The 20120-nt window shown below is 40.1% G+C and overlaps 5 protein-coding genes across 8 annotated transcripts; 3 read left to right on the forward strand and 2 right to left on the reverse strand.

Annotated features, from left to right (window-relative positions):
- Positions 3450 to 4146, forward strand: LOC104702033. The gene is made up of 2 exons (XM_010417832.2): positions 3450 to 3913; positions 3989 to 4146. Exons 1-2 carry the CDS (start codon positions 3548 to 3550, stop codon positions 4064 to 4066), a joined length of 444 nt encoding a protein of 147 aa, XP_010416134.1. The 5' UTR covers positions 3450 to 3547; the 3' UTR covers positions 4067 to 4146.
- On the forward strand, positions 8611 to 9011 carry LOC109125660. Its single transcript, XM_019227797.1, has one exon. It carries the CDS (start codon positions 8621 to 8623, stop codon positions 8906 to 8908), a length of 288 nt encoding a protein of 95 aa, XP_019083342.1. The 5' UTR covers positions 8611 to 8620; the 3' UTR covers positions 8909 to 9011.
- LOC104702032 (abietadienol/abietadienal oxidase-like) lies at positions 9737 to 12106 on the forward strand. The gene is made up of 9 exons (XM_019227794.1): positions 9737 to 10044; positions 10187 to 10511; positions 10597 to 10746; positions 10835 to 11080; positions 11171 to 11242; positions 11333 to 11411; positions 11493 to 11614; positions 11699 to 11826; positions 11901 to 12106. The coding sequence occupies exons 1-9, from the start codon at positions 9812 to 9814 to the stop codon at positions 12007 to 12009; spliced, it is 1464 nt and encodes a 487-aa protein (XP_019083339.1). The 5' UTR covers positions 9737 to 9811; the 3' UTR covers positions 12010 to 12106.
- Positions 12170 to 13966, reverse strand: LOC104702030. Of its 4 annotated transcripts, none has more exons than XM_010417831.2 (6): positions 13708 to 13966; positions 13530 to 13594; positions 13126 to 13174; positions 12945 to 13045; positions 12769 to 12851; positions 12170 to 12684 (listed from the first exon to the last, which is right to left on the reverse strand). In XM_010417831.2, the coding sequence occupies exons 1-6, from the start codon at positions 13754 to 13756 to the stop codon at positions 12393 to 12395; spliced, it is 639 nt and encodes a 212-aa protein (XP_010416133.1). In that variant the 5' UTR covers positions 13757 to 13966; the 3' UTR covers positions 12170 to 12392. The 4 variants fall into 4 exon arrangements, with proteins under 4 accessions (XP_010416133.1, XP_010416132.1, XP_019083341.1 ...); XM_010417830.2 differs by having other exon boundaries at positions 12945 to 13051; positions 13708 to 13962; XM_019227796.1 differs by having other exon boundaries at positions 13126 to 13215; positions 13708 to 13738.
- LOC104702034 (homeobox-leucine zipper protein HDG11-like) lies at positions 15035 to 18437 on the reverse strand. The gene is made up of 10 exons (XM_010417833.2): positions 18292 to 18437; positions 18084 to 18201; positions 17793 to 17981; positions 17223 to 17705; positions 17039 to 17140; positions 16746 to 16946; positions 16477 to 16657; positions 16134 to 16393; positions 15954 to 16043; positions 15035 to 15870 (listed from the first exon to the last, which is right to left on the reverse strand). The coding sequence occupies exons 1-10, from the start codon at positions 18435 to 18437 to the stop codon at positions 15475 to 15477; spliced, it is 2166 nt and encodes a 721-aa protein (XP_010416135.1). The 3' UTR covers positions 15035 to 15474.

The following is a 20120-nucleotide window of genomic DNA, read 5'->3' on the forward strand; positions in this document are numbered from 1 at the left end:
TTCAGCGATCAATGTAACCATCCTAACACTGATTCTTAAAGTCCCGGGAGCTTCACTTGTATTTGACTTCCGACCCATTTCGTGTCTTAGTATGCTTTATAAGGTAGTCTCTAAGTTGCTGGTTGCGAGGTTAAATCCAATTCTTCCATACCTAGTTCAAAGGAACCAGACAGCTTTTATTAAAGGTCGATTGATAGTGGAAAATACATTGTTAGCTGATGAACTAGTTAATGACTATCATAAAGCAAATGGGCCTAAAAGAATAACCATCAAAGTAGATATTGCTAAGGCTTTTGATACGGTTAGATGGAAATTTATTTTTAGTTGCCCCAGAGGAATTGAAGTTTCGGAGCTTTACTTACGTTGGCTAAAAGCTTGCATTTGCACTCCTTCCTTCTCAGTTGGATTTAATGGGCATGTGCATGGATATTTCAAGGGACTTAGAGGACTGCGTCAAGGAGACCCGCTCTCGCCATACTTGTTCGTGCTGGCCATGAATTGTTTATCAGCTTGTTTAGACAAAGCAGCGGAAGAAGGAAGAATCCAATATCACCACAAATGCAGAGAGATGAAACTAACTCAATTTTGTTTTGCTGATGACCTGTTTATCTTCATAGATGGGACGGCTTCCTCGTTGCACAATGTTCTACAAGTCCTCAAAAACTTTGAAGTTGTGTCGGATTTAGCTATTAGTATTCCTAAAACCCGTTTTTTCACCTCTGGATTATCTTAACCTGAAATTGACCAAATCACTGCTTCCTCTGGGATTAGTCATGGCCAGTTGCCTATAAGATATTTAGGCCTACCACTGTGTACAAAGAAGCTCACCTTGTTGGACTGTGTGCCATTGATTCAGAAGGTAAAGGGTCGGTTTAATGCTTGGTCTACTAAGACTCTATCTTTCGCAGGCAGGCTCCAACTCTTAAACTCAGTCATAGTATGGATATTCAACTTCTAGTGCTTCGGTTTTGTCCTGCCAAAGAAGTGTGTTAAAATTATAAACTCTCTTTCTAGTGCCTTTCTATGGAAGGGTACGACAGAGGGGCATCATTCAGCAAGAGTTGCTTGGGAGGTTGTCAATTTAGACAAGAAGGAAGGTGGGTTTAGGGATTCGCAATTTACAAGCTTGGAACACAGCTTGTATGATATAACTTACCTGGTTAATTTTCTTTTGATTCGGCTCAGTGTGGGTAGCGTGGTTCAGGCGAGTAGTCCTCTCTAGTAACCTTAGCAGCTTCTGGACAAGGAAAACAAGCAATAAACACTCTTGGTTAACTAACAAGTTGTTGAAGATTAGAGAAATGGTTTATCCTTGGATTAAGTTGAAGCTTGGAAATGGGGAATCGTGTCTGTTTTGGACAGATCACTGGAGTAGACTGGGGAAAATGACAACTTACCTCCAAGGAGATGGGATCTATCAAGTTGGCATTCGTCGAGGAACTCGCTTATCGGATCTGTGGAGACATGGCGCCTGGAATCTTCCACCTGCAAGATCGGAATTACAGGTCAACCTCCACATAGACCTTTCTACTATATGTTTGACAGAAGATCCAGATACTTATCTATGGTGGATTGATGATTCGCACAAGGACCGTCATACTATGGGCACCATCTGCTCAGCGATAAAGGAGAATCAACCCTTTATTCTTTGGCATAGTATTGTTTGGTTTTCTGGAGGTATCCCAAAGCATAAGTTTCTAACATGGCTATTCATGTTGAATAGATCACCAACTAGAGATCGGTTACTCAAATGGGGTCTCCAAATTGATCCTAGGTGCTTACTTTGTGGGATCCACCCTAAGACTCGAGACCATATGCTTTTTGAATGCTCCTTTAGCTGGTCGATCTGGTCAGCTACTGCCACACGTTGCAGCCTCCACCCATCCTGATCCTGGAACATGACCATTCAACGACTACTACGCTTCAGAGGCTCTCGTGACTCTAGGAAGCTTGCACTACTAGCTTGGCAAGCCACGATCTACACAATCTGGTTGGAAAGGAATCACCGGCTTCACCATAATAGCTTCAAGTTTTTTGATCTCCTCCTTCGTCAAATAGACACCCTCGTCCGGAACAAAGCTTCTAGTCTGCGAGACACCAACCCGGATCTGTCCTTATAACTTCTACACCTTTGGTTCTCTGGAGAAAAAGCGGCGATGATAACACCAAATGAAACCTAATCTTCAAGAGATCTCAACACTTCATTGTGATTGCGTTTGGACGTTTCAGGTGCAATAATGTAGTTTGGTTTGAGGTGGTTAATTCCCAGCCGTAAATCTGGTTCAATTCCAACTTCTGGTTCAACCATTGGTTCCTTCCTAACTATGAGTTTGGTTTTTCATTTTGCATTGTAATTTTTCTTAACAGACTTCCGGTCTGGGCTATGCCCTGTAAAACTTTGTATTTTCTACAAATTTAATTTGAATGCCTTTTAACAAAAAAAAATATTTGTAGTCTACTCCAAAAATGAAAAGTTCCCCACTTATAAACAACAAAAGTTTTTGACTACAATGAAAATTTTCCTCTGAGTCCTTCTCATCTATTGAGACATTTAATTACACCCATAGTCATTTTTAATGTGTCTAGATGTCAATATCGAACTAGAAAAATGGGCACAATATTTAGTTTATTCTTTTCATTTGTGATTTTTATAAAGTATCTCAAATACATGGGAAGACGCAGACCCAATAAAACTACCTAGTATTTGTCCTATAATGATTAACAACATTTGCAGCACTACCTATCCGTGTAACGTGAAACTTGCCGAAGCTTTCATTTTCGGACAAATAAACTATAATGATTTGTTGGGCCACTATAATTTTATAAAATATTTTGTAAACAATCAGCATGTATTATTGCATTAACTAGTGTTTGTCCTATAATGATCACTTTTATGATAAAGTCATTCAATAACTACTACAATTTGAAAATTCCCCGAAGTTTTGTTCTCGTAAATTATTTGCAATGTTTATATTTTAGATTTTTGTATAGATATAAAGCTGTTTTTTCTTATATGTTCATTTTTATAATAAGATTATATTGCTAGTTAACAATTCACATTTTTCAGAAACAATTTATTTGGAATAAAATAAAACTGTTTTTTTATCGTTTTGGTGTAAAATTATAAATTAACCAATTAGGCCAAAACGTGAATAGTTGATTTATAATTTGTAGAATGGAGTTTCTACAAATAAAACCGTTTTACTTTGGTTTTATTTAGGTTATTTATTGGTAAATATCTAATTGAACAAATATAAAGAATGAACTAACTCAGTACTTACTAATTATCACTAGTATTCACTATTCAGTATTCACTAGCAATGTTAAACATAATGGGCTTCATTAGATCGTCCCTCAAAAGTTCTGTCCGTAAAAATTTGTATTCCAATAACATCAACATAAATCCAAACCCTTTCAACACGGAAGCAACATAGTCTGAGGGGATTAGCCAAAATCGAGATTTGCCACCGGAGTTCGGCCTCACGCCGTTCGCCGAGAACTTCCCCCTTTCTCCCTCCATTTCCTTTCTTTTCCCTTCTAGAAACCGATGCCTAAGAAGAAGAAGAAGCCCCTCCGTGGGGCTGTCCCTGGTTCCTCGAAGTTTGCTGCTGTCTACTCGCGTGCTTCCGCCTCTAATAAGAGCAAGGGGTGCCCGTCTGCTCCCCACGCTGTAGCCAAACCCTCCGGTGAGTTTGCCTGGGAACCTCCAAGTCCAGATCTACCTTCGCTCGACGTCTCGGGAGTTGTGCCTCAAACAGATCTGAAATCTATTTCGCTTGTTGAAACCTCCATTGTCGATGGCTCTGCCTCCGGTGTTGAGACGTCTGTTGTAACAGACCAAACTTCCAGTTTGCCATCTATTTCTTATGACCAATCGACTGTCACAGCGACAGACTTGGCCATTTCAACTCAGGTTTTATCGGTAACAATTGAAAACATAAAGCCTGCACTTACCTCCTCTCTGATGATTATTCCTCCAACTCCACAGGGAAAGGTTTCATCTGGTTCGGCTACGGCGGAATCGCCCTTGCCTGCTACTACTCTACCACAAAATCAACGATGCTGACACGTGGGTGGACATGGTTAAGGGCTCCACCAGGAAACTCTCGACGCAAGGTCCTGGCTTTGTGCTCCCTTCTGGCGAATTATGCGTAAAAATCCCAAATGATGTCATTGAGAGAAACAAAAGGTCTTGGGACTTTTTCATACTAGGTCAATTCTATTCTGACCCACCTTCCCAAGGAACACTGCACAACATCATCAATGGTATTTGGAGCAAGCAGTATAGGGACATCTCTGTATCCAAGATGGAGGGCAATGCATTTTTATTCAGAATCCCAAACTCATTTACCAGAAACAGGGTTCTTAATCAACGGTTGTGGCAGATTAAGGGCCAAACTATGTTTGTGGCAAAATGGGAACCCGGTTTAGTGCCAGCTAAGCCTGAACTCTCCTCGGCACCCATATGGCTCGAGTTTCGGAACGTCCCGTTTCAGTTCTTTCATGAAGAGGGTCTAGAGCGTATCGCAAGCTTGGTGGGGCACCCAAAATGTCTACATCCATCTACTGCGAACAAGACAAATCTTGAGGTAGCTAAAGTCTTGTCCATCATAGACCCTAGAAAACCATTACCGGAGGCAGTCAATGTTCAGTTTGACTCAGGTGAGATATGTCGGTTTCTGGTGTCGAGCCCGTGGATGCCTCTAGTGTGCGCACATTGCAAGGAAATAGGCCACAGTTTAAAGCATTGCAGGACTGCTCCAGTCACCTGCAATGTCTGCTCCTCGACCACTCACAACCCTGAGTCGTGTTCAAAGTCAAGGGAAAATGCCCCTAAGCAGCGGAGAAACCAGAGACGGAGAAGGTCTAAGACCCCTGCTCATAAACCGATGGATAGGGTTCTGCTAAATAGCAACCGAGTTTTAGAGCAGGTTTGGAAACCCTAAGCGACACAAACGACCGATATACCTTTGGAGAACTTTGTATCTGAAGGTGCGGGTAGCATTGTGCTCGCTGAGTCAAAGAGTGTATCAGCAGGTGGGGGTAAGGAGTTGACTCTCGGTGAGTCTAGCAAACCCGTCTTCACAGGTAGTGCCTCTATCTCCACCAGTGCCAAGGTAATTGGCGTGGAGTCCGACTCGGATTACGCGGTTGAAGAGGACTCGTCAGATATTTTGTCCACTGATTCTGACAAGGAGAGATTTATCAGAGTGCTGTCAAAGTGACAACAGAAAATTCTGAGAGGCAAGAGCCTCAAACAATCTCTCTAATATGTATACGCCTCTTTTTTGTTGGAACGTCTGTGGTTTTAATATATCAAGCCACATGAGCGGTTTTAAAAAATGGTATAAGGTAAATAGACCTATTTTTGGTGGTATAATAGAGACGCATGTTAAACAGCCGAAGGATAAGAAGTTTATTAGTACTTTTTTGCCTGGCTGGTCTTTTGAGGAAAACTATGAGTTTTCAGAATTAGGAAAGATTTGGGTGGTTTGGGATCCTAGCGTTCAAGTGGTGTTTGTTGACAAATCCTTGCAAATGATAACATGTGAGGTTCTCTTACCTCATTCTCAATCTTGGATAGTTGTCTCCGTGGTGTATGCAGCAAATGAGGAGGACAAAAGGTTTGAGCTATGGAATGAAATTATGGAGTTGGGCGCTTCCTCTATTGTGTTGAATAATCCCTGGATAGTGATGGGAGACTTTAACCAAGTGCTTCATCCTCATGAGCACTCGGCAAATTCCTCTCCAAACGTTGAAAGAAGAACAAGAGCTTTCAGATCTTGCCTCCTAGAAGCAGAGCTATCTGACCTAAAATACAAGGACAACACGTTTACTTGGTGGAACAAGAGTATATCTAGACCGGTTGCAAAGAAACTTGATCGTATTCTGGTAAAAGATAGTTGGTGTTCTCTTTATCCTTCATCTTCTGCCATTTTTGGAGATCCAGACTTCTCGGACCATGCCTCTTGTGGTGTTGTCTTAGACGAATCTACACCTAAAATGAAAAGGCCATTTAAGTTCTTCAACTTCCTCTTCCAAAATGCAGATTTCCTGAACCTGGTTAGAGAGTATTGGTATTCTTTGAACGTGTCAGGCTCAACTATGTATTGTGTCTCCAAGAAGCTCAAAGCCTTGAAAAAGCCAATAAAGGAGTTCAGTAGGACCAATTATTCTGATCTTGAGAAGCGCACTAACGAAGCCCATGATTTTCTCTTGAGCTGTCAAAATTTGACTCTTGTAGATCCCTCTCTAGCCAATGCGACTCAGGAAGTAGAAGCTCAACGTAAATTCAACATCCTCTCCTCTGCCGAAGAGAGCTTCTTCCTTCTACGATTTAGGGTGACATGGTTTAAAGAAGGGGATAGCAATACCCGTTATTTTCACAGAATGGCTGACGCAAGGAAGGCAATCAATACAATTTCTACCTTGTATGACGAAAACGGTGTGCAGATTGATTCACAACAGGGGATCGTAGAACATTGTGTGGATTATTTCTCAGACATACTTGGAGGTGAACTAGAACCATACTCGCTGGAACAGGGTGACATGAACCTCTTGCTTTCTTATCGTTGCTCGCCTTCTTAGGTTCGTGACCTGGATAAGATGTTCACTGATGAGGAAATTAAGGCGGGATTTCTTTCGCTTCCCAGAAATAAAGCAAGTGGCCCAGATGGTTACTCAGTCGAGTTCTTCATTGAATCATGGAGTGTGGTTGGTCCAGAAGTTATTGCAGCCATTAGAGTGTTTTTCATATCAGGCAAGTTACTTCCGCAGTGGAACGCCACCACATTGGTCCTCATTCCGAAGTCAGATAATGTCTCTACCACCTCTGATTTCAGGCCTATTTCATGCTTGAACATGCTGTACAAGGTTATTGCCAAACTGAAAACCTCCAGGTTCCAGACTTTGCTGTCAACTGTCATATCCTCTTCCCAGTCTGCGTATTTGCCAGGAAGATTGCTTACCGAAAATGTTCTGCTTGCTACTGAAATGGTTCACGGGTATAACTGGAAAAAAATCTCGCCCCGCACGATGTTAAAAGTTGATTTAAGGAAAGCTTTTGATTCCGTCAGATGGGACTTCATCTTAGGAGCTATGAGAGCCCTTGCCATGCCTGAGCGCTTCATCAATTGGGTCTATCAGTGTTTCTCCACTCCAATGTTCACGGTTTCTATCAATGGTACTAACAGAGGCTATTTCAAAAGTTCAAAATGCTTAAGGCAAGGAGACCCTCTGTCTCCTTACCTCTTTGTTTTAGCAATGGAAGTCTTTTCTAAGCTGTTGCACTCTAGGTTTGCCTCAAGGTACATTCGTTACCACCCGAATGCTTCAGACCTCTCTCTATCCCACCTAATGTTTGAAGATGATGTCATGATCTTCTTTAATGGGGGAGCTCCTCCTTGCGTGGTCTTTGTGAAACCCTCGATGATTTTGCTTCATGGTCTGGTTTAAGAGTGAACAAAGACAAAAGCCAATTATTCCATGCAGGTGTAGAGTTTTCAGAGTGCGACACAATGGCTGCTTATGGTTTTCCTACGGGCACCCTACCAATCAGGTATTTAGGCCTTCCACTTATGTCCAGGAAACTCCGCATTGCTGAATATGAACCGCTCTTAAAGAAAATTTCAAAAAGATTCAGGTCTTGGTCGACCAAATCTTTATCATTTGCGGGTCGGGTTCAACTCATATCCTCATTTATCTATGGGACCATTAACTTCTGGATGACCACTTTCATTCTACCAAAAGGTTGCTTAAAGAAAATCGAAAGCCTTTATTCTAGATATCTTTGGTTTGGAAACATTGATGAGGGCAAAAGTGCAAAGGTATCGTGGGCCTCCTTATGCTTACCTAAAGCTGAAGGTGGCCTGGGCTTGAGGAGTCTGGTTGATTGGAATAAAACTCTCTGCTTGAGGCTGGTATGGCTGCTCTTTGACCAGAATGTCTCTCTGTGGGCAAACTGGCACCGACACTATCATATTAGGAACAAATCATTCTGGGACGTTGTTGCATCGCCAAATGATCCCTGGACATGGAAAATGCTTCGCATTTAAGGCCCCTAGCTGAACAATTTGTGAGAAGAAATGTTGGGAATGGATTGAAAACCTCCTTCTGGCATGACAACTGGACAGGTCAGGGCCCGTTGATCAAAAGAATGGGAGACTTCGGTGCTAGACCCTTAATCATCCCACTAACCGCTAAAGTGACGGAAGCTCACAATGCCTCTGGATGGAGACTTCCCTTATCGAGACACCAGCCAGATATGGCCATTCTAGACATTCTGAACTCCCAACCTGCTCCGTCCAGGGATCTGCCTGACGATTCTTATATGTGGTTTGTTGGTGACGTACAGTGTCACGGCTTCTCTTCAGCCAGGACCTTGGAAGCCTTAAGACCTCGCGATGCTGAACATGATTGGGCTGCATCTGTCTGGTTCAAAGGGGTTATCCCTAAACAGGCCTTCCAGATGTGGGTCACACATCTCGACAGTCTGCCTACGCGACAAAGGCCTGCTTCTTGGGGACAGATTTAATCCTTTAAATGTTGTCTCTGCACTTTTGCCACGGAATCCCGCGACCATCTCTTTCTGGCTTGTGAGTTCTCCTCCCAACTCTGGACCATGGTCTTCGCAAGACTATGTCCCCGACAACGTCTATTCAGCTCATGGGCAGAATTGGTCTCCTGGACTCGGCTTTCCTCTACTCCAGCACCAACTCTCCTCCGGAAGCTCGCAGTACAAGTGGTAGTTTACAACATATGGCATCAACGAAACAACGTTCATCACAACTCCGTGCGCCTATCGTCACAAGTAGTCTTCAAGTGGATTGATCGTGAACTCCGCAACATTATCACCGCAAGAAGGCATAGAAAACGTTGGCGTAAGCTTATGCTTTTATGGATCCGCTAACACCCTCAAATTGTTCCTAATTCTACTATAGCATTGTTTTTTCTTTTTTTGCCTTGGCTACTTTCCTTAGGTTGTAAACCTCAACTTTCATTTATTAATGATATTAACATGCTTAGAAAGAAAAAAAACTTCAACTTAAAAACTGTATAGTCTATATTATAAACACAATAATAGCATTGGCCATTGGGTGTGTGAAGTGTAGACAGTGAAGCGTGTAACAGTATGATTAAGCAACAAGTCAGGAGTCTCCGATAGACTCGGAGGCTTTTCCCTAGAGGCCAAGATTGTCTTAGCTGGCTTCTACTGGCTCCGTGATGCCAATTGTGTTATAATAATCATTTCTTACATTTCCTTCACACGCATACTACGCAATTTTTTTGGTCTATAAGTCAAGGAAAAAAGAAACATGTAACACTTTTTAAATGTTTTTTTGCAATATACTAATATAGGTTGTAATTAAAAACCCCAAGACCATTTATATGCTTTATAAAACGCGTGGTTTTTGATGCGGCTCACGAAGTCTCGTCGTGGCACTTATGTGATATCGAGCCCTATCAGAAGCATTATTTAGCCATTAGGTGGCTCCTAAGTCCGAACCATACTTTTTTGACTCGTTTTTTAGTGGCTCTATAAAGTTTGACCTTACCCTCATGATTCCTTCACCGTCACGTTAACCAAAAAAGTCTACTTGAGGTCAAAGCAACCTTCGCAACACTACAACGACGACTCTCTTTTTTTAATAATGCTTAACATTATCACCTCCTTTTAGTTTATTTTTTCAATTTTTTTTCCTCAGTCGCTGCTTACTTGTTCTGCAGTCTTAGCTGTAAAAACCTATATATAAAACTCTCCACGAACTCTCCACACACACCGAGACAGAAGAAACAAGGGGTTTTAATTTTAATGGCGGAATTTTCAGGAGAATCCTATTGGTTTCTCTCTGCTGCTGCGTCAAACACATTTCTTGCCTTCATCATCATCTTCTTCCTCGCGGGAATAGCGAGACGAAAGAGAAGAGAGCCTTACACGCTGCCTCCGGGAAGCAGAGGATGGCCTTTAATCGGAGACACCTTCGCTTGGCTCAACGCCGTCTCCGGTTCTCATCCCTCCAGCTTCGTCGATCAACAAATTAAAAAGTTCTTTCTTTTCTCCGGAAAACATTTATAAAAAAAATATATCTTCTTGTTGATCTTTCATGAATGCTATGCTCTGTTTTGTTATGTTCTGTTTTTAGATTAGCACTCAAGAGGTCTGACTGTAGTTGTTTTGTTGAGTCAGGTATGGGAGGATATTTTCGTGTAGCTTGTTCGGGAAATGGGCAGTGGTTTCAGCAGACCCGGCGTTTAACCGGTTCATAATGCAGAACGAAGGCAAGCTGTTTCAGTCGAGTTATCCAAAGTCTTTCAGGGATTTGGTCGGGAAAGATGGAGTGATCACGGTGCATGGTGATCAGCAGAGACGCCTTCACTCAATTGCATCGAGCATGATGCGTCATGACCAGCTCAAGACTCATTTTCTTGAGGATATTCCCGTGGTGATGCTTCAGACATTGAGTAATTTCAAGGACGGTGAAGTCGTGCTTCTCCAAGATCTCTGCAGAAAGGCAAGTGATTGAATATGAAGGGTAAGAAGAAGAAACCTTTATGAAATTTCTTGATTTCTGAGCTTTGTTAGGTTATGTGTTTCAGGTTGCGATTCATCTTATGGTTAACCAACTTCTTGGTGTGTCGAGCGAATCAGAAGTCAATGAAATGTCTCAGCTTTTCTCTGATTTTGTTGATGGATGTCTCTCTGTTCCTATAGACTTGCCTGGTTTCACATACCACAAAGCAATGAAAGTAAGTTTCAAATAAACCAAAATAAAACATTGAGTCAATGGTTGATTTGTCGCTTTGGAGCTTGAGATTTTGTATGTTTCTTGTTCAGGCACGAAAGGAGATCATAAGAAAGATAAACAAGACAATAGGGAAGCGGCTGCAGAACAAAGCAACATCAGATACTGCTGGTAATGGTGTACTTGGAAGATTGCTTGAAGAAGAAAGCTTACCAAACGAATCCATGGCAGATTTCATCATCAATCTTCTCTTTGCTGGAAATGAAACCACCGCGAAAACAATGTTGTTTGCAGTTTACTTCCTCACTCATTGTCCTAAAGCCATGACCCAACTCCTGGTACGTATAAACCATCTTCAATGATAACAGATTAGTTCCTTTTGGTTCTCGGTTATATTTACCTTCTAAAACATTCTGCAAAATGAGCAGGAGGAACACGATAGGCTCGCAGGTGGAATGCTAACATGGCAAGATTACAAGACAATGGACTTCACTCAATGCGTAAGTAAATCAAGATGCTCAAGAAGCTGGTCTGCTTCTGATCTCAGATGGTACTAAGCTTCACTAAAATCGTTCTTGATTTCTCAACAGGTAATAGATGAAACACTCAGACTTGGGGGAATTGCAATCTGGCTAATGAGAGAGGCAAAAGAAGATGTCTCATACCAAGGTAGGCAATAGCATCTTTGATTATCGGTATATATAGGTAGAAACATGATCTAAAAATCAACTCTTTCCGGCTCCTATGCAGATTATGTTATTCCCAAGGGATGCTTCGTGGTTCCGTTTCTGTCGGCAGTACACCTAGACGAGAGCTATTACAAGGAAAGTCTCTCCTTCAATCCATGGAGATGGCTTGACCCTGAAACTCAGGTTTTACTTTGTGTTTGACATTGAAGTATTACTATCTAAACCTTGTATCATTTTGGAAGTTAACACTCATTGATGTGAATGCAGCAAAAGAGGAACTGGAGAACGAGCCCTTTCTATTGCCCATTTGGTGGAGGAACTAGGTTTTGTCCAGGAGCAGAACTGGCTCGTCTTCAGATCGCCCTCTTTCTACATTACTTCATCACCACATACAGGTCAGTAACTGTTTTCTTTCTGGGGTTTGATTTGTCTGAATCCAAAGTTGATTCATTCTTGTTGCATCTTTTAGGTGGACACAACTTAAGGAAGATCGTATCTCCTTCTTCCCTTCAGCTCGTCTAGTGAATGGCTTCAAAATCCAGTTGAACAGACGGGACAACGCTCCTCGGAATCAATAATGAACCAACAATCTCCACCTCTGTATATCTCTGTATTGATGTATATACCCTGTAAAATAACCCCAAAATTCGTATAATAGTGCTGCAAAGTTGTTGAGATCCAAGTGCTCTATAGATTTAAACAATAGTAAAACCCAAGAACACCTAACAACAACTCGTATGCTTTTAGAAATCATCTTCATTAGATTCTCTTCTTCAAACTTCAACAAACCCATTTGGTTTTCACAATTACAACAAGTGCAGGGCTAGATGGCAAAAGCTGTATTGAATCCTAAAGCTAAACTCTTGTAAGATTTGAGACGATACCAACAACTTGGAGACGATAAAACAAAACACGAGAAGACTAAAAGAAGATAGAAACCCTATTCAGTGTTCATCAGTCCTCAGTCTTCTTCATCTGAACTCTCATACGCTAACCCCAACAAGCCTTTCAAAGCATTTTGACCTTGCCCATTGCTTTCGGTTGCTTTACCGTCATTTCTGTCTGTGCCAGGTTGCTCCTCTGGTCTGTCCGGTTTCTTCAACATTGTCTTGGCTTCTTCTTTCTGCCTATCTCCCTGAACCGTTGGACCTTTATCACTTCTAACAGGGGGAGATAAGCTTGGGCTTGACGCTGCCGAGACTTTTGGACGTTTAGGTTTAACCTCAACAACTTTTTTCAGCAAATCTTGCTGCCTAACACATTGTAAAACTACAACAGTTGGTTGCCGAGTGAAAATACATTTTATGGTCTGAATAAGGAAGGGAGGGATTTGTCACCTGATACCACTCTTTGGTTTGGGCTCAACACGAAGGGGCAAGGGAACAGATGCTGGAGATGAATCAGCTTGGGTTGCAGCTTTGTAATATATGGTCAAGAAAAATCTAAAAGACGTTTAGGCAGACATATATATATCAATAACTTAACCCTGGTGGCACAGTGATCAAAAGGATATTTTAAAGGCAGCAAAAGCCCGTTTCTCAGTTCGTTTCAGAAGGCGTTCAGCATCCTCCTCTGCTTCCATCTGTTCTTTCAGATAAAGTAAATCGTCGCTGTCTAAAGCTACAAGAAACTCAAGAATTATGGCCATGAAACAACTATAAAGAATGAGAGAAAAATGCGAGAGAGATTGGTACCGCCTCGCCCATGAAGATATCCTCCACGTTCACCAGCAACCTCTTGCATCTGAATGCAACAACCAGAAAAATGTGGCGGGGCCGTTATCCCTGCCGGGGCATGTTATCAGAAAAAGTCGCGTCCCAAAAAAAAGAATCGAACACAAGAATCACTTCACAACACATCAATATCCAATAATGCTAACAAAGATGTCTATCTATACAACTTCACTAATAGCTATACCAAAACAATCAGTAAAAAGCACATATTGACTCAATGCTACTGAAACAAAAGAACCACGAGCTTAAACGAATTGAACTCAGTTTCTATGGCGAGATAAGCTCTCACCCTACAATTTGTGCAGAGTAAAGATTTCTCAAAAGAAAGATTCGGTAAGTATTAGAGGAGAGGGCGACGAGCTAACCTTTGCAACCATCCGTTGGAATGTGACGTCTTCATCATCAATCTTACCCTTCCCTAATTTCTTATCTGCAACGAAGAGTCCCAAAAAAAAAAGAACACATAGCTCAAAACTCAAAAGGGTTTCTCGAGAAACCTACAATGAAACATACCCAGAAACCAAATTCAATCAAAGGTCAGACCTTTAGGGTCAGACAGATTTGTGTATTCTCGAACTTCTCTCCCTGCCATCGTCTTCGGTTTCTACTTCGATCTTCAAATCCCGTAATCTAATTCTTCGTCTCTGCTACTAATGAACAGTGAGAATATCTCAGGAGATTAGGGTTCCTACGTTTTCTAGGAGTAGAGAGACGAAGATGACGATCGAAGAAGGATGAAATTGGTATGCTTCTTCTCCAGCAAGATCGTCCGTCTCTTGTTGGTTTTTCTTTTGTCTTCTACATTGGGTTTTACAATGAACCAATGTTTTGGGCCTATATTCTAGCCCATTACTTATTTTGCATTTTATCTGTGTTAATGACCTTCTAATTCTTCAAAAATTAATAGAAAACATGTTATGTTGCAACACATTACACACCAGTAAGTCATTTATTTCATATATCCCAGTTACTTTTTTAATATATCTATTTAATTTCAAAATTTTATAAGTCATTTATGATTTTTTTTTCATCATTGTAGCCTTAAAGTTAAGTCCCATAACTATCGATTTAATTAACAATCTAGTCATTACTTCAGTAATTCACAGTAAATGCCATAATAATCTGTTCGTTTATTTTCTTTCTGAAATACTTCGAATAAGAGGTGTCTAGTAGACTGGTGGTAACGTGAAGTAGTCCTTGTAGTGGCATCATGGCATGGACAACCTAATTTTGATAGAAAGTACCTTTACTATATATATATTGATTTGATACATTATTACGATATCTATACATGGATCAACCCTATATAAAGAGACTATTATCAACAGCAAAAACCGAACGTTTGATAAGGAGAAAGGGGCTCACCAGTCACAACTACATCCCAAATCAAATCAAAAGTGTAAAACCATTAAACTTTTTGAAAGAAATATATATTGATAAATGATAAAAACAAATGAGCCGCACGTTCGATCTCTATATATTGTTTTGGGTCCAAAAGGGAGATTTTGGGACGTGACATGATTCTTCACCATATGTTTTGAGGGATCATAAAGTTGTATTATTAGATTTTGGATCCAACGTGAGAGTTATGGGGTTTTTTTTATTAATGGTCCGTACGATAACAATTTCCTTTCACAGCGAACCAACCAAAAGAAATCGCATTTATAATTCTTTCTTGTTTTCTTCTTTCGTTCTTCTCTTTCTAACTTTCAAAAAAGTCATCAACTTGTCAGATTTCATCACCTAACCTCTCTCTCCATCTCCACCCATAACAACACAACATTCAGATCAATTCATAATTCATACACACACAAACACACACTCTTGGATCATTAAGCAGAGCCATAGATCATTAATGGGATAAATGAACAAAGTTTAACACTTTCAATTATAAAAAAGGGACAAAAAAAACTTTGCAACAGAAGTCAATGCCCGAACCATACAAAGAAAGTCAAAGTTGCATGGTGCGTTCTTGACTTCCAGTTTCTAAGCATAAAAAACAATTAAAAAAAAAAAGACCCTAAAAATCTCATAACCACCACCAAGAAAAAGAAAACCCAAAAAAAAAACAAAAAAGCAAATGAAGAAGAGAGAAGAATCCAGCTGTTGTTTTCTTTTTCTTACAGAAGTTGTTTAATGAGGTTTGTCCACGAACGGAACAGCACCAACAGAAGCAGCAGAACAATTGGAGTTAATGAGCTTCTTCTCTCTCTCTCTGGCATTGAAGGCAAAAGAAGAGTTAATTCCCTTCTCTGATCATTGAAGAGATAGAGACACCCGGAAGAAAGAGGAAGAGCTTTTAATTTTGTGTCAAGCTGTAGGTCCGCTCAAGGCGGTTTTAATTTGGTGGACAGTAGTTCCAATGAGGTTATTAACCGTTTCCACCGACTCCATATTCAGTTTTGCCGACGGTAAGTTGCTTACCATTATCTGAAACCCTACTGTTATCAACGAACCGCTTGAATTTGATGATGACCGTCCTGAGCTCGTCGATGCTCCTCCTCCTTGCTCAGACGTCGAGCCATTTCCATCTGGTGAGATTGCGAAACCTGAGGACAAGAGCGGGATGTATGAAGGATCTTCAGCACTCATTGCTATGTTTAACGCTGCTAAATCCACTGGACTGTAGACCACAAGTGCTCCTGATGAGTCTGTTGAGCTTTCTTGTAGAATTAGCATGTTGTTGCTTTGTGATGCATTGGATGCCTAATAGAATAAAAAAGCAAACTTCATTACATAGAAACCTTGAAATGTGAGGAAACAATTGTATCACTTAGTAGGAGACTTACGCGTAGCACCGATATGCAGTTACCAGGATGTGATCCGTTTGAGATGTGAGCAACTTCATGCACCGAGTTACCGTTTGAAAGAACATCCCACTAATACAAACCACCAACAAAGAAACATTTTAAACACTTTAGATGATTCTTTACTTATGAAGCTTTTGGGTAGTGTGTTGTTTTTGTTACCTGAGGACGGGTTCTTTCATCTTTGAGGAAATTGAAGACATTTTGAGGAGAATTGGGAAGCCAGAAGGTGGTGGCTGCACAGAGAACTGTGCCATTTGGTTCAGGGCTCTTATGTGCAGTCACACGGACTCCAACTTCGTTCAGTTCAGAAACAACGGTTGAGCGTGTGTTGTTGGATCTGCTTACACTTAAACAGTAGTTGCTAATCATTCTCTGAGCAAGTCTCATCATGCTTCTCTTCCCTTCCGGCGATGGAATCACTAAAAACGTTGCTAAAAAAATTATTACATGGACTTATAAAGAGATTTAGCAATGCACACTAATGTCTATTCAATGTTTTCACCTCCACCGAGATCACGGGATGAAGATGCTGGTACTGATAGAGACGCGAATCTTTCACACATTCTCTGGAGAGTAGTAAGCCAACGTTCAGCTCCAAACGCAATCCCATCATGAATCATCTCTCTGTATAGCTCATGAATTGGTTCTTTTTCTTCGGTTTCAATATGTTCAACCCAAGTAACCTGTTTTATACTTCATCAGTTTGGGGATATCCTAACATGAAAACATAACTTAGTAGACAGAAGGGATTAAGAAGAAAGACGTGTTAACCTTGGAGTATCCATTGGACATGTCCTGAATCAAGCATCCAGATGGAAATCTAAAGGACTGAGAGTGAGAAACAAACTGAGGAAGATCATATGAGACATTTACAACTATCCAGCTTCCTTGTTCAATCTGCTGACAATACCGTAGCTCGCAGATTTCACGTGTTGCTACCAATGGCGAAAGCACTTCCATTTCTTCATACAACTATATAGCCAAAACAAAGTCATTATTATATATGAAGAAATCTGAATCCTTTTTGATGCATCAGAAAGCAAGTAGAGTTACTATCAATTTACCAAATGTAATGCACCCTCATGGGTACCTCCCATTCCTGAAGAGATCACTGCAAGTGTTTTAGAAGCTGCAATGATTGAGGGAAAGAGTTCTGCACACTTGACCTGATTAAAAAAGAGAAACTTAATCAGAAATGCTGCAACCGATAGTGAAAAACATAATGTTGGAGATGTATCAGCTACTTACACAATCCATGAACATGTCGACAAGGGCCATAGCATTCATGAAAACAATTCCAGAAGACCTAGATGCCTCGACTCGAAAGTTATGGTTCTTCCCTCTGTTACTTGATCTTGGAAAAATGTTATCATAGCTTCCAAGATTAAGAATGTCTCTGGAGCCATCTGTTTTGGTCCACAGTGGTTCATTTGTGTGAAGAAGCCTAAGCAATTCTTCCATTGCAGTCAAAGCAATGTCGGTCATAAGAGGCTTATCCATGTCTGATATAGCCAAGTTAGGCTGAGATTGAAGATTATTATGACCACTAACAGACATAGAACTTCCTGGAAGAAGATCAAAATCAAGTGAAGGACCATGACCACAAGGTCCACAACCAGTTAAACTAGTCATTGACAAATCCAACGGTGAGATGTGCATTGGATGTAATGTCGAGAGTTGGGATATAGGTCTTCCCATGTACTTTGATGCAATGGTGGACATTCTTTCAAGCTGTGCAAAAGATCAAATTTTTTTACAATCAACTGATGTTTATGAATCAAGCTAATATCGATGAAAACTGCAGAAAACAAAACTCACCTCTTCTCTAAGATGTGCATTTTCAATCCGAAGCTTTTGTTCATCAAAGTAAGGATCTTCACTAACAGGAGGACCACCACAGTTAGGGCATATAGCATGCTTGAGAGCTTCTCTAATGGCTATGTTTTCGCAACGAATCTTATCATTCTCTGCCTTTAGTGCACTGTTATCAGCTCTCTCATGTTGCGCCTACGGAAAACATTACCACAACCAAAATCAAAATCCTTTCTTTCATATTCAGAACTACATTTCAAAACTCAAGAGAGCGTGAGAGAGAGAGAGAGACAAAACCTTAAGCTGAGTTCTTCTGTTCTGAAACCAGAACTTGATTTGTCTAGGAGCCAAACCCAATTCTCTGCTAAGTTGATTCCTCTGCTTCTCATCAGGATGAGGACACTCCTTGAAACTCCTACAATTTCGATAATTCAACGATTACAAAAACAGAACAAAGATAATTTCACCAAGAAACACAAAAAAAAAAAAAAGGAGATTGTAGTACGATTCAAGGCGTTGAATCTGTTGAGCGGTATGACGATGATAACGTTTCTTCTTCCTATCAGTTTCAGAGCCGTCGTGATGTTGGCTACCACCACCGTCACCGCCGCTTCCACTCCCACTTCCGCCGACGCCGACGACAAAACTCATCTTTGTTTTTTTTTAATATACGCCGAGAGACAAAGCGGTAATAAAACACTCTTTAATCTCTAATAAGGCTAACAAACTTGTTCTCTTTACTTTCACCCAACCACAAACTACTAATGGACCATTTACACCACTGTCGCCATTAACACAACCCCCCCAAACAGAGAAACACAAAAAAAAAAGGTTCAAACTTTTTATGCACCCACCCAAGAGAGAGATGAAAAGAAAAACGAAACGGAAGAGAATCTGAAAGAGAAGATGCAAAGGCGATGATTTCGGGAGGGGAAAAGGTTCGGTTTAGGCAACAAATTGATTTCAAAAATGGAATTTCGACAAATCCACAAACCCCAAAATTTCAACTAAAAAGATATTTAGGGAGGAAACTAAAAATAAAAATGGGTTCTTTGTAGCCGTAATAATGTCTCGTCTCTTAGTTCTTTCTACACAGGAGCCACCCTAGAAAGAGAAAGAGAAAGTGATCTCTCTCTCTCTCTCTAATAAGACTTTCACTCTCACCTAAGCCGCCACCATTAGTGCTCTCCCAACCCTTTTTGTTGCTTCTTCAACATTCATTACACAGATTCGCAAAAAACCCTCTCTCTCTTTCTCTCTCCCAACCTGTCGAAATTGGCGTAACTGATGGGGTTTTAAATGATGTTTGTTTTTGATGACAGAGGAAAAAAAAAAAGAAAAAAAATTCAAGAAAGAGAGAGAGAAACAGAGAGGGTTTTAAAGTCTCTTGCTCTCCCCATTACTGCTAAGTTGTACTCTCACCATACTCCGAGAGAGAGAGAGAAAAAGAGAGAGAGAGGACCGAACCAACCTTCTTCTTCTTCTTCTTTTTGTTTGGTCTATACAACTAACTCTCTCTCTCTCTCTCTCTTTCTTTGAGTTCCGGTTGATTTATATATCGCCGGTAAGGGTTAATACACGGAGGTTTGGATAAATAATAAAAAAAAAAAGAAAGAAAACTTTATCCACTTTCTCCGGCCAAGTTCTCTCTCTCTCACCCTTGTAGTATAATGACAAAATTTAACTTTTTTATTGGGATTTTGCTGATCTCATTTTCTTTTCTTCTATTCTTTCTTCTTTTTATTATTTTATTTATATTTTCTCTTTTCTCTTTTTCCCAAGTTTTACTTGCTCATTTAGTCAATTTTTAATTGTATTTTAAACAAGTAAAGATTTCTTACCATTTAAAAAGAAATAATGAGATTGATTTAGCTGTATAATTTTAGGCATTTTTATTTACTTTGTGTATATACAACAAAAAAAATTACTTTATACTAATAGATTCTTACTTTTTCTCAACAACAATAAAAAGAAAACTGGATTTTTTTTGTATATATAACTTTCTCAAAATAATAAATATTTTAAGGATATCTAGTTAGTAATTATTGTTTTAACAAAGATTTCTTACTCATCATCAATGGTAAATATTTTTTTTTTTTAAATCATGCTACCAAGAAAAGCCATATAGTAACGGAAAATTGAAAATTGTGCATCATATAGTTTTAGACATAGACAAAAAAAAAATAACCAACTTTATCTCCATTGTATTAAAACCCCGGGTCATAATTTAGACAAAATCGCAAATAGTTAAGATTATTTACTGAATACAAATAATCAATGCGTGAACCGTTCCACTAATTTTCAGTTTTCTTTTTTTTTTTTTTTTTTTTTTTT

The sequence above is a fragment of the Camelina sativa genome, chromosome 7 (genome assembly GCF_000633955.1).
Source record: "Camelina sativa cultivar DH55 chromosome 7, Cs, whole genome shotgun sequence".
Lineage (NCBI taxonomy): Eukaryota > Viridiplantae > Streptophyta > Magnoliopsida > Brassicales > Brassicaceae > Camelina > Camelina sativa.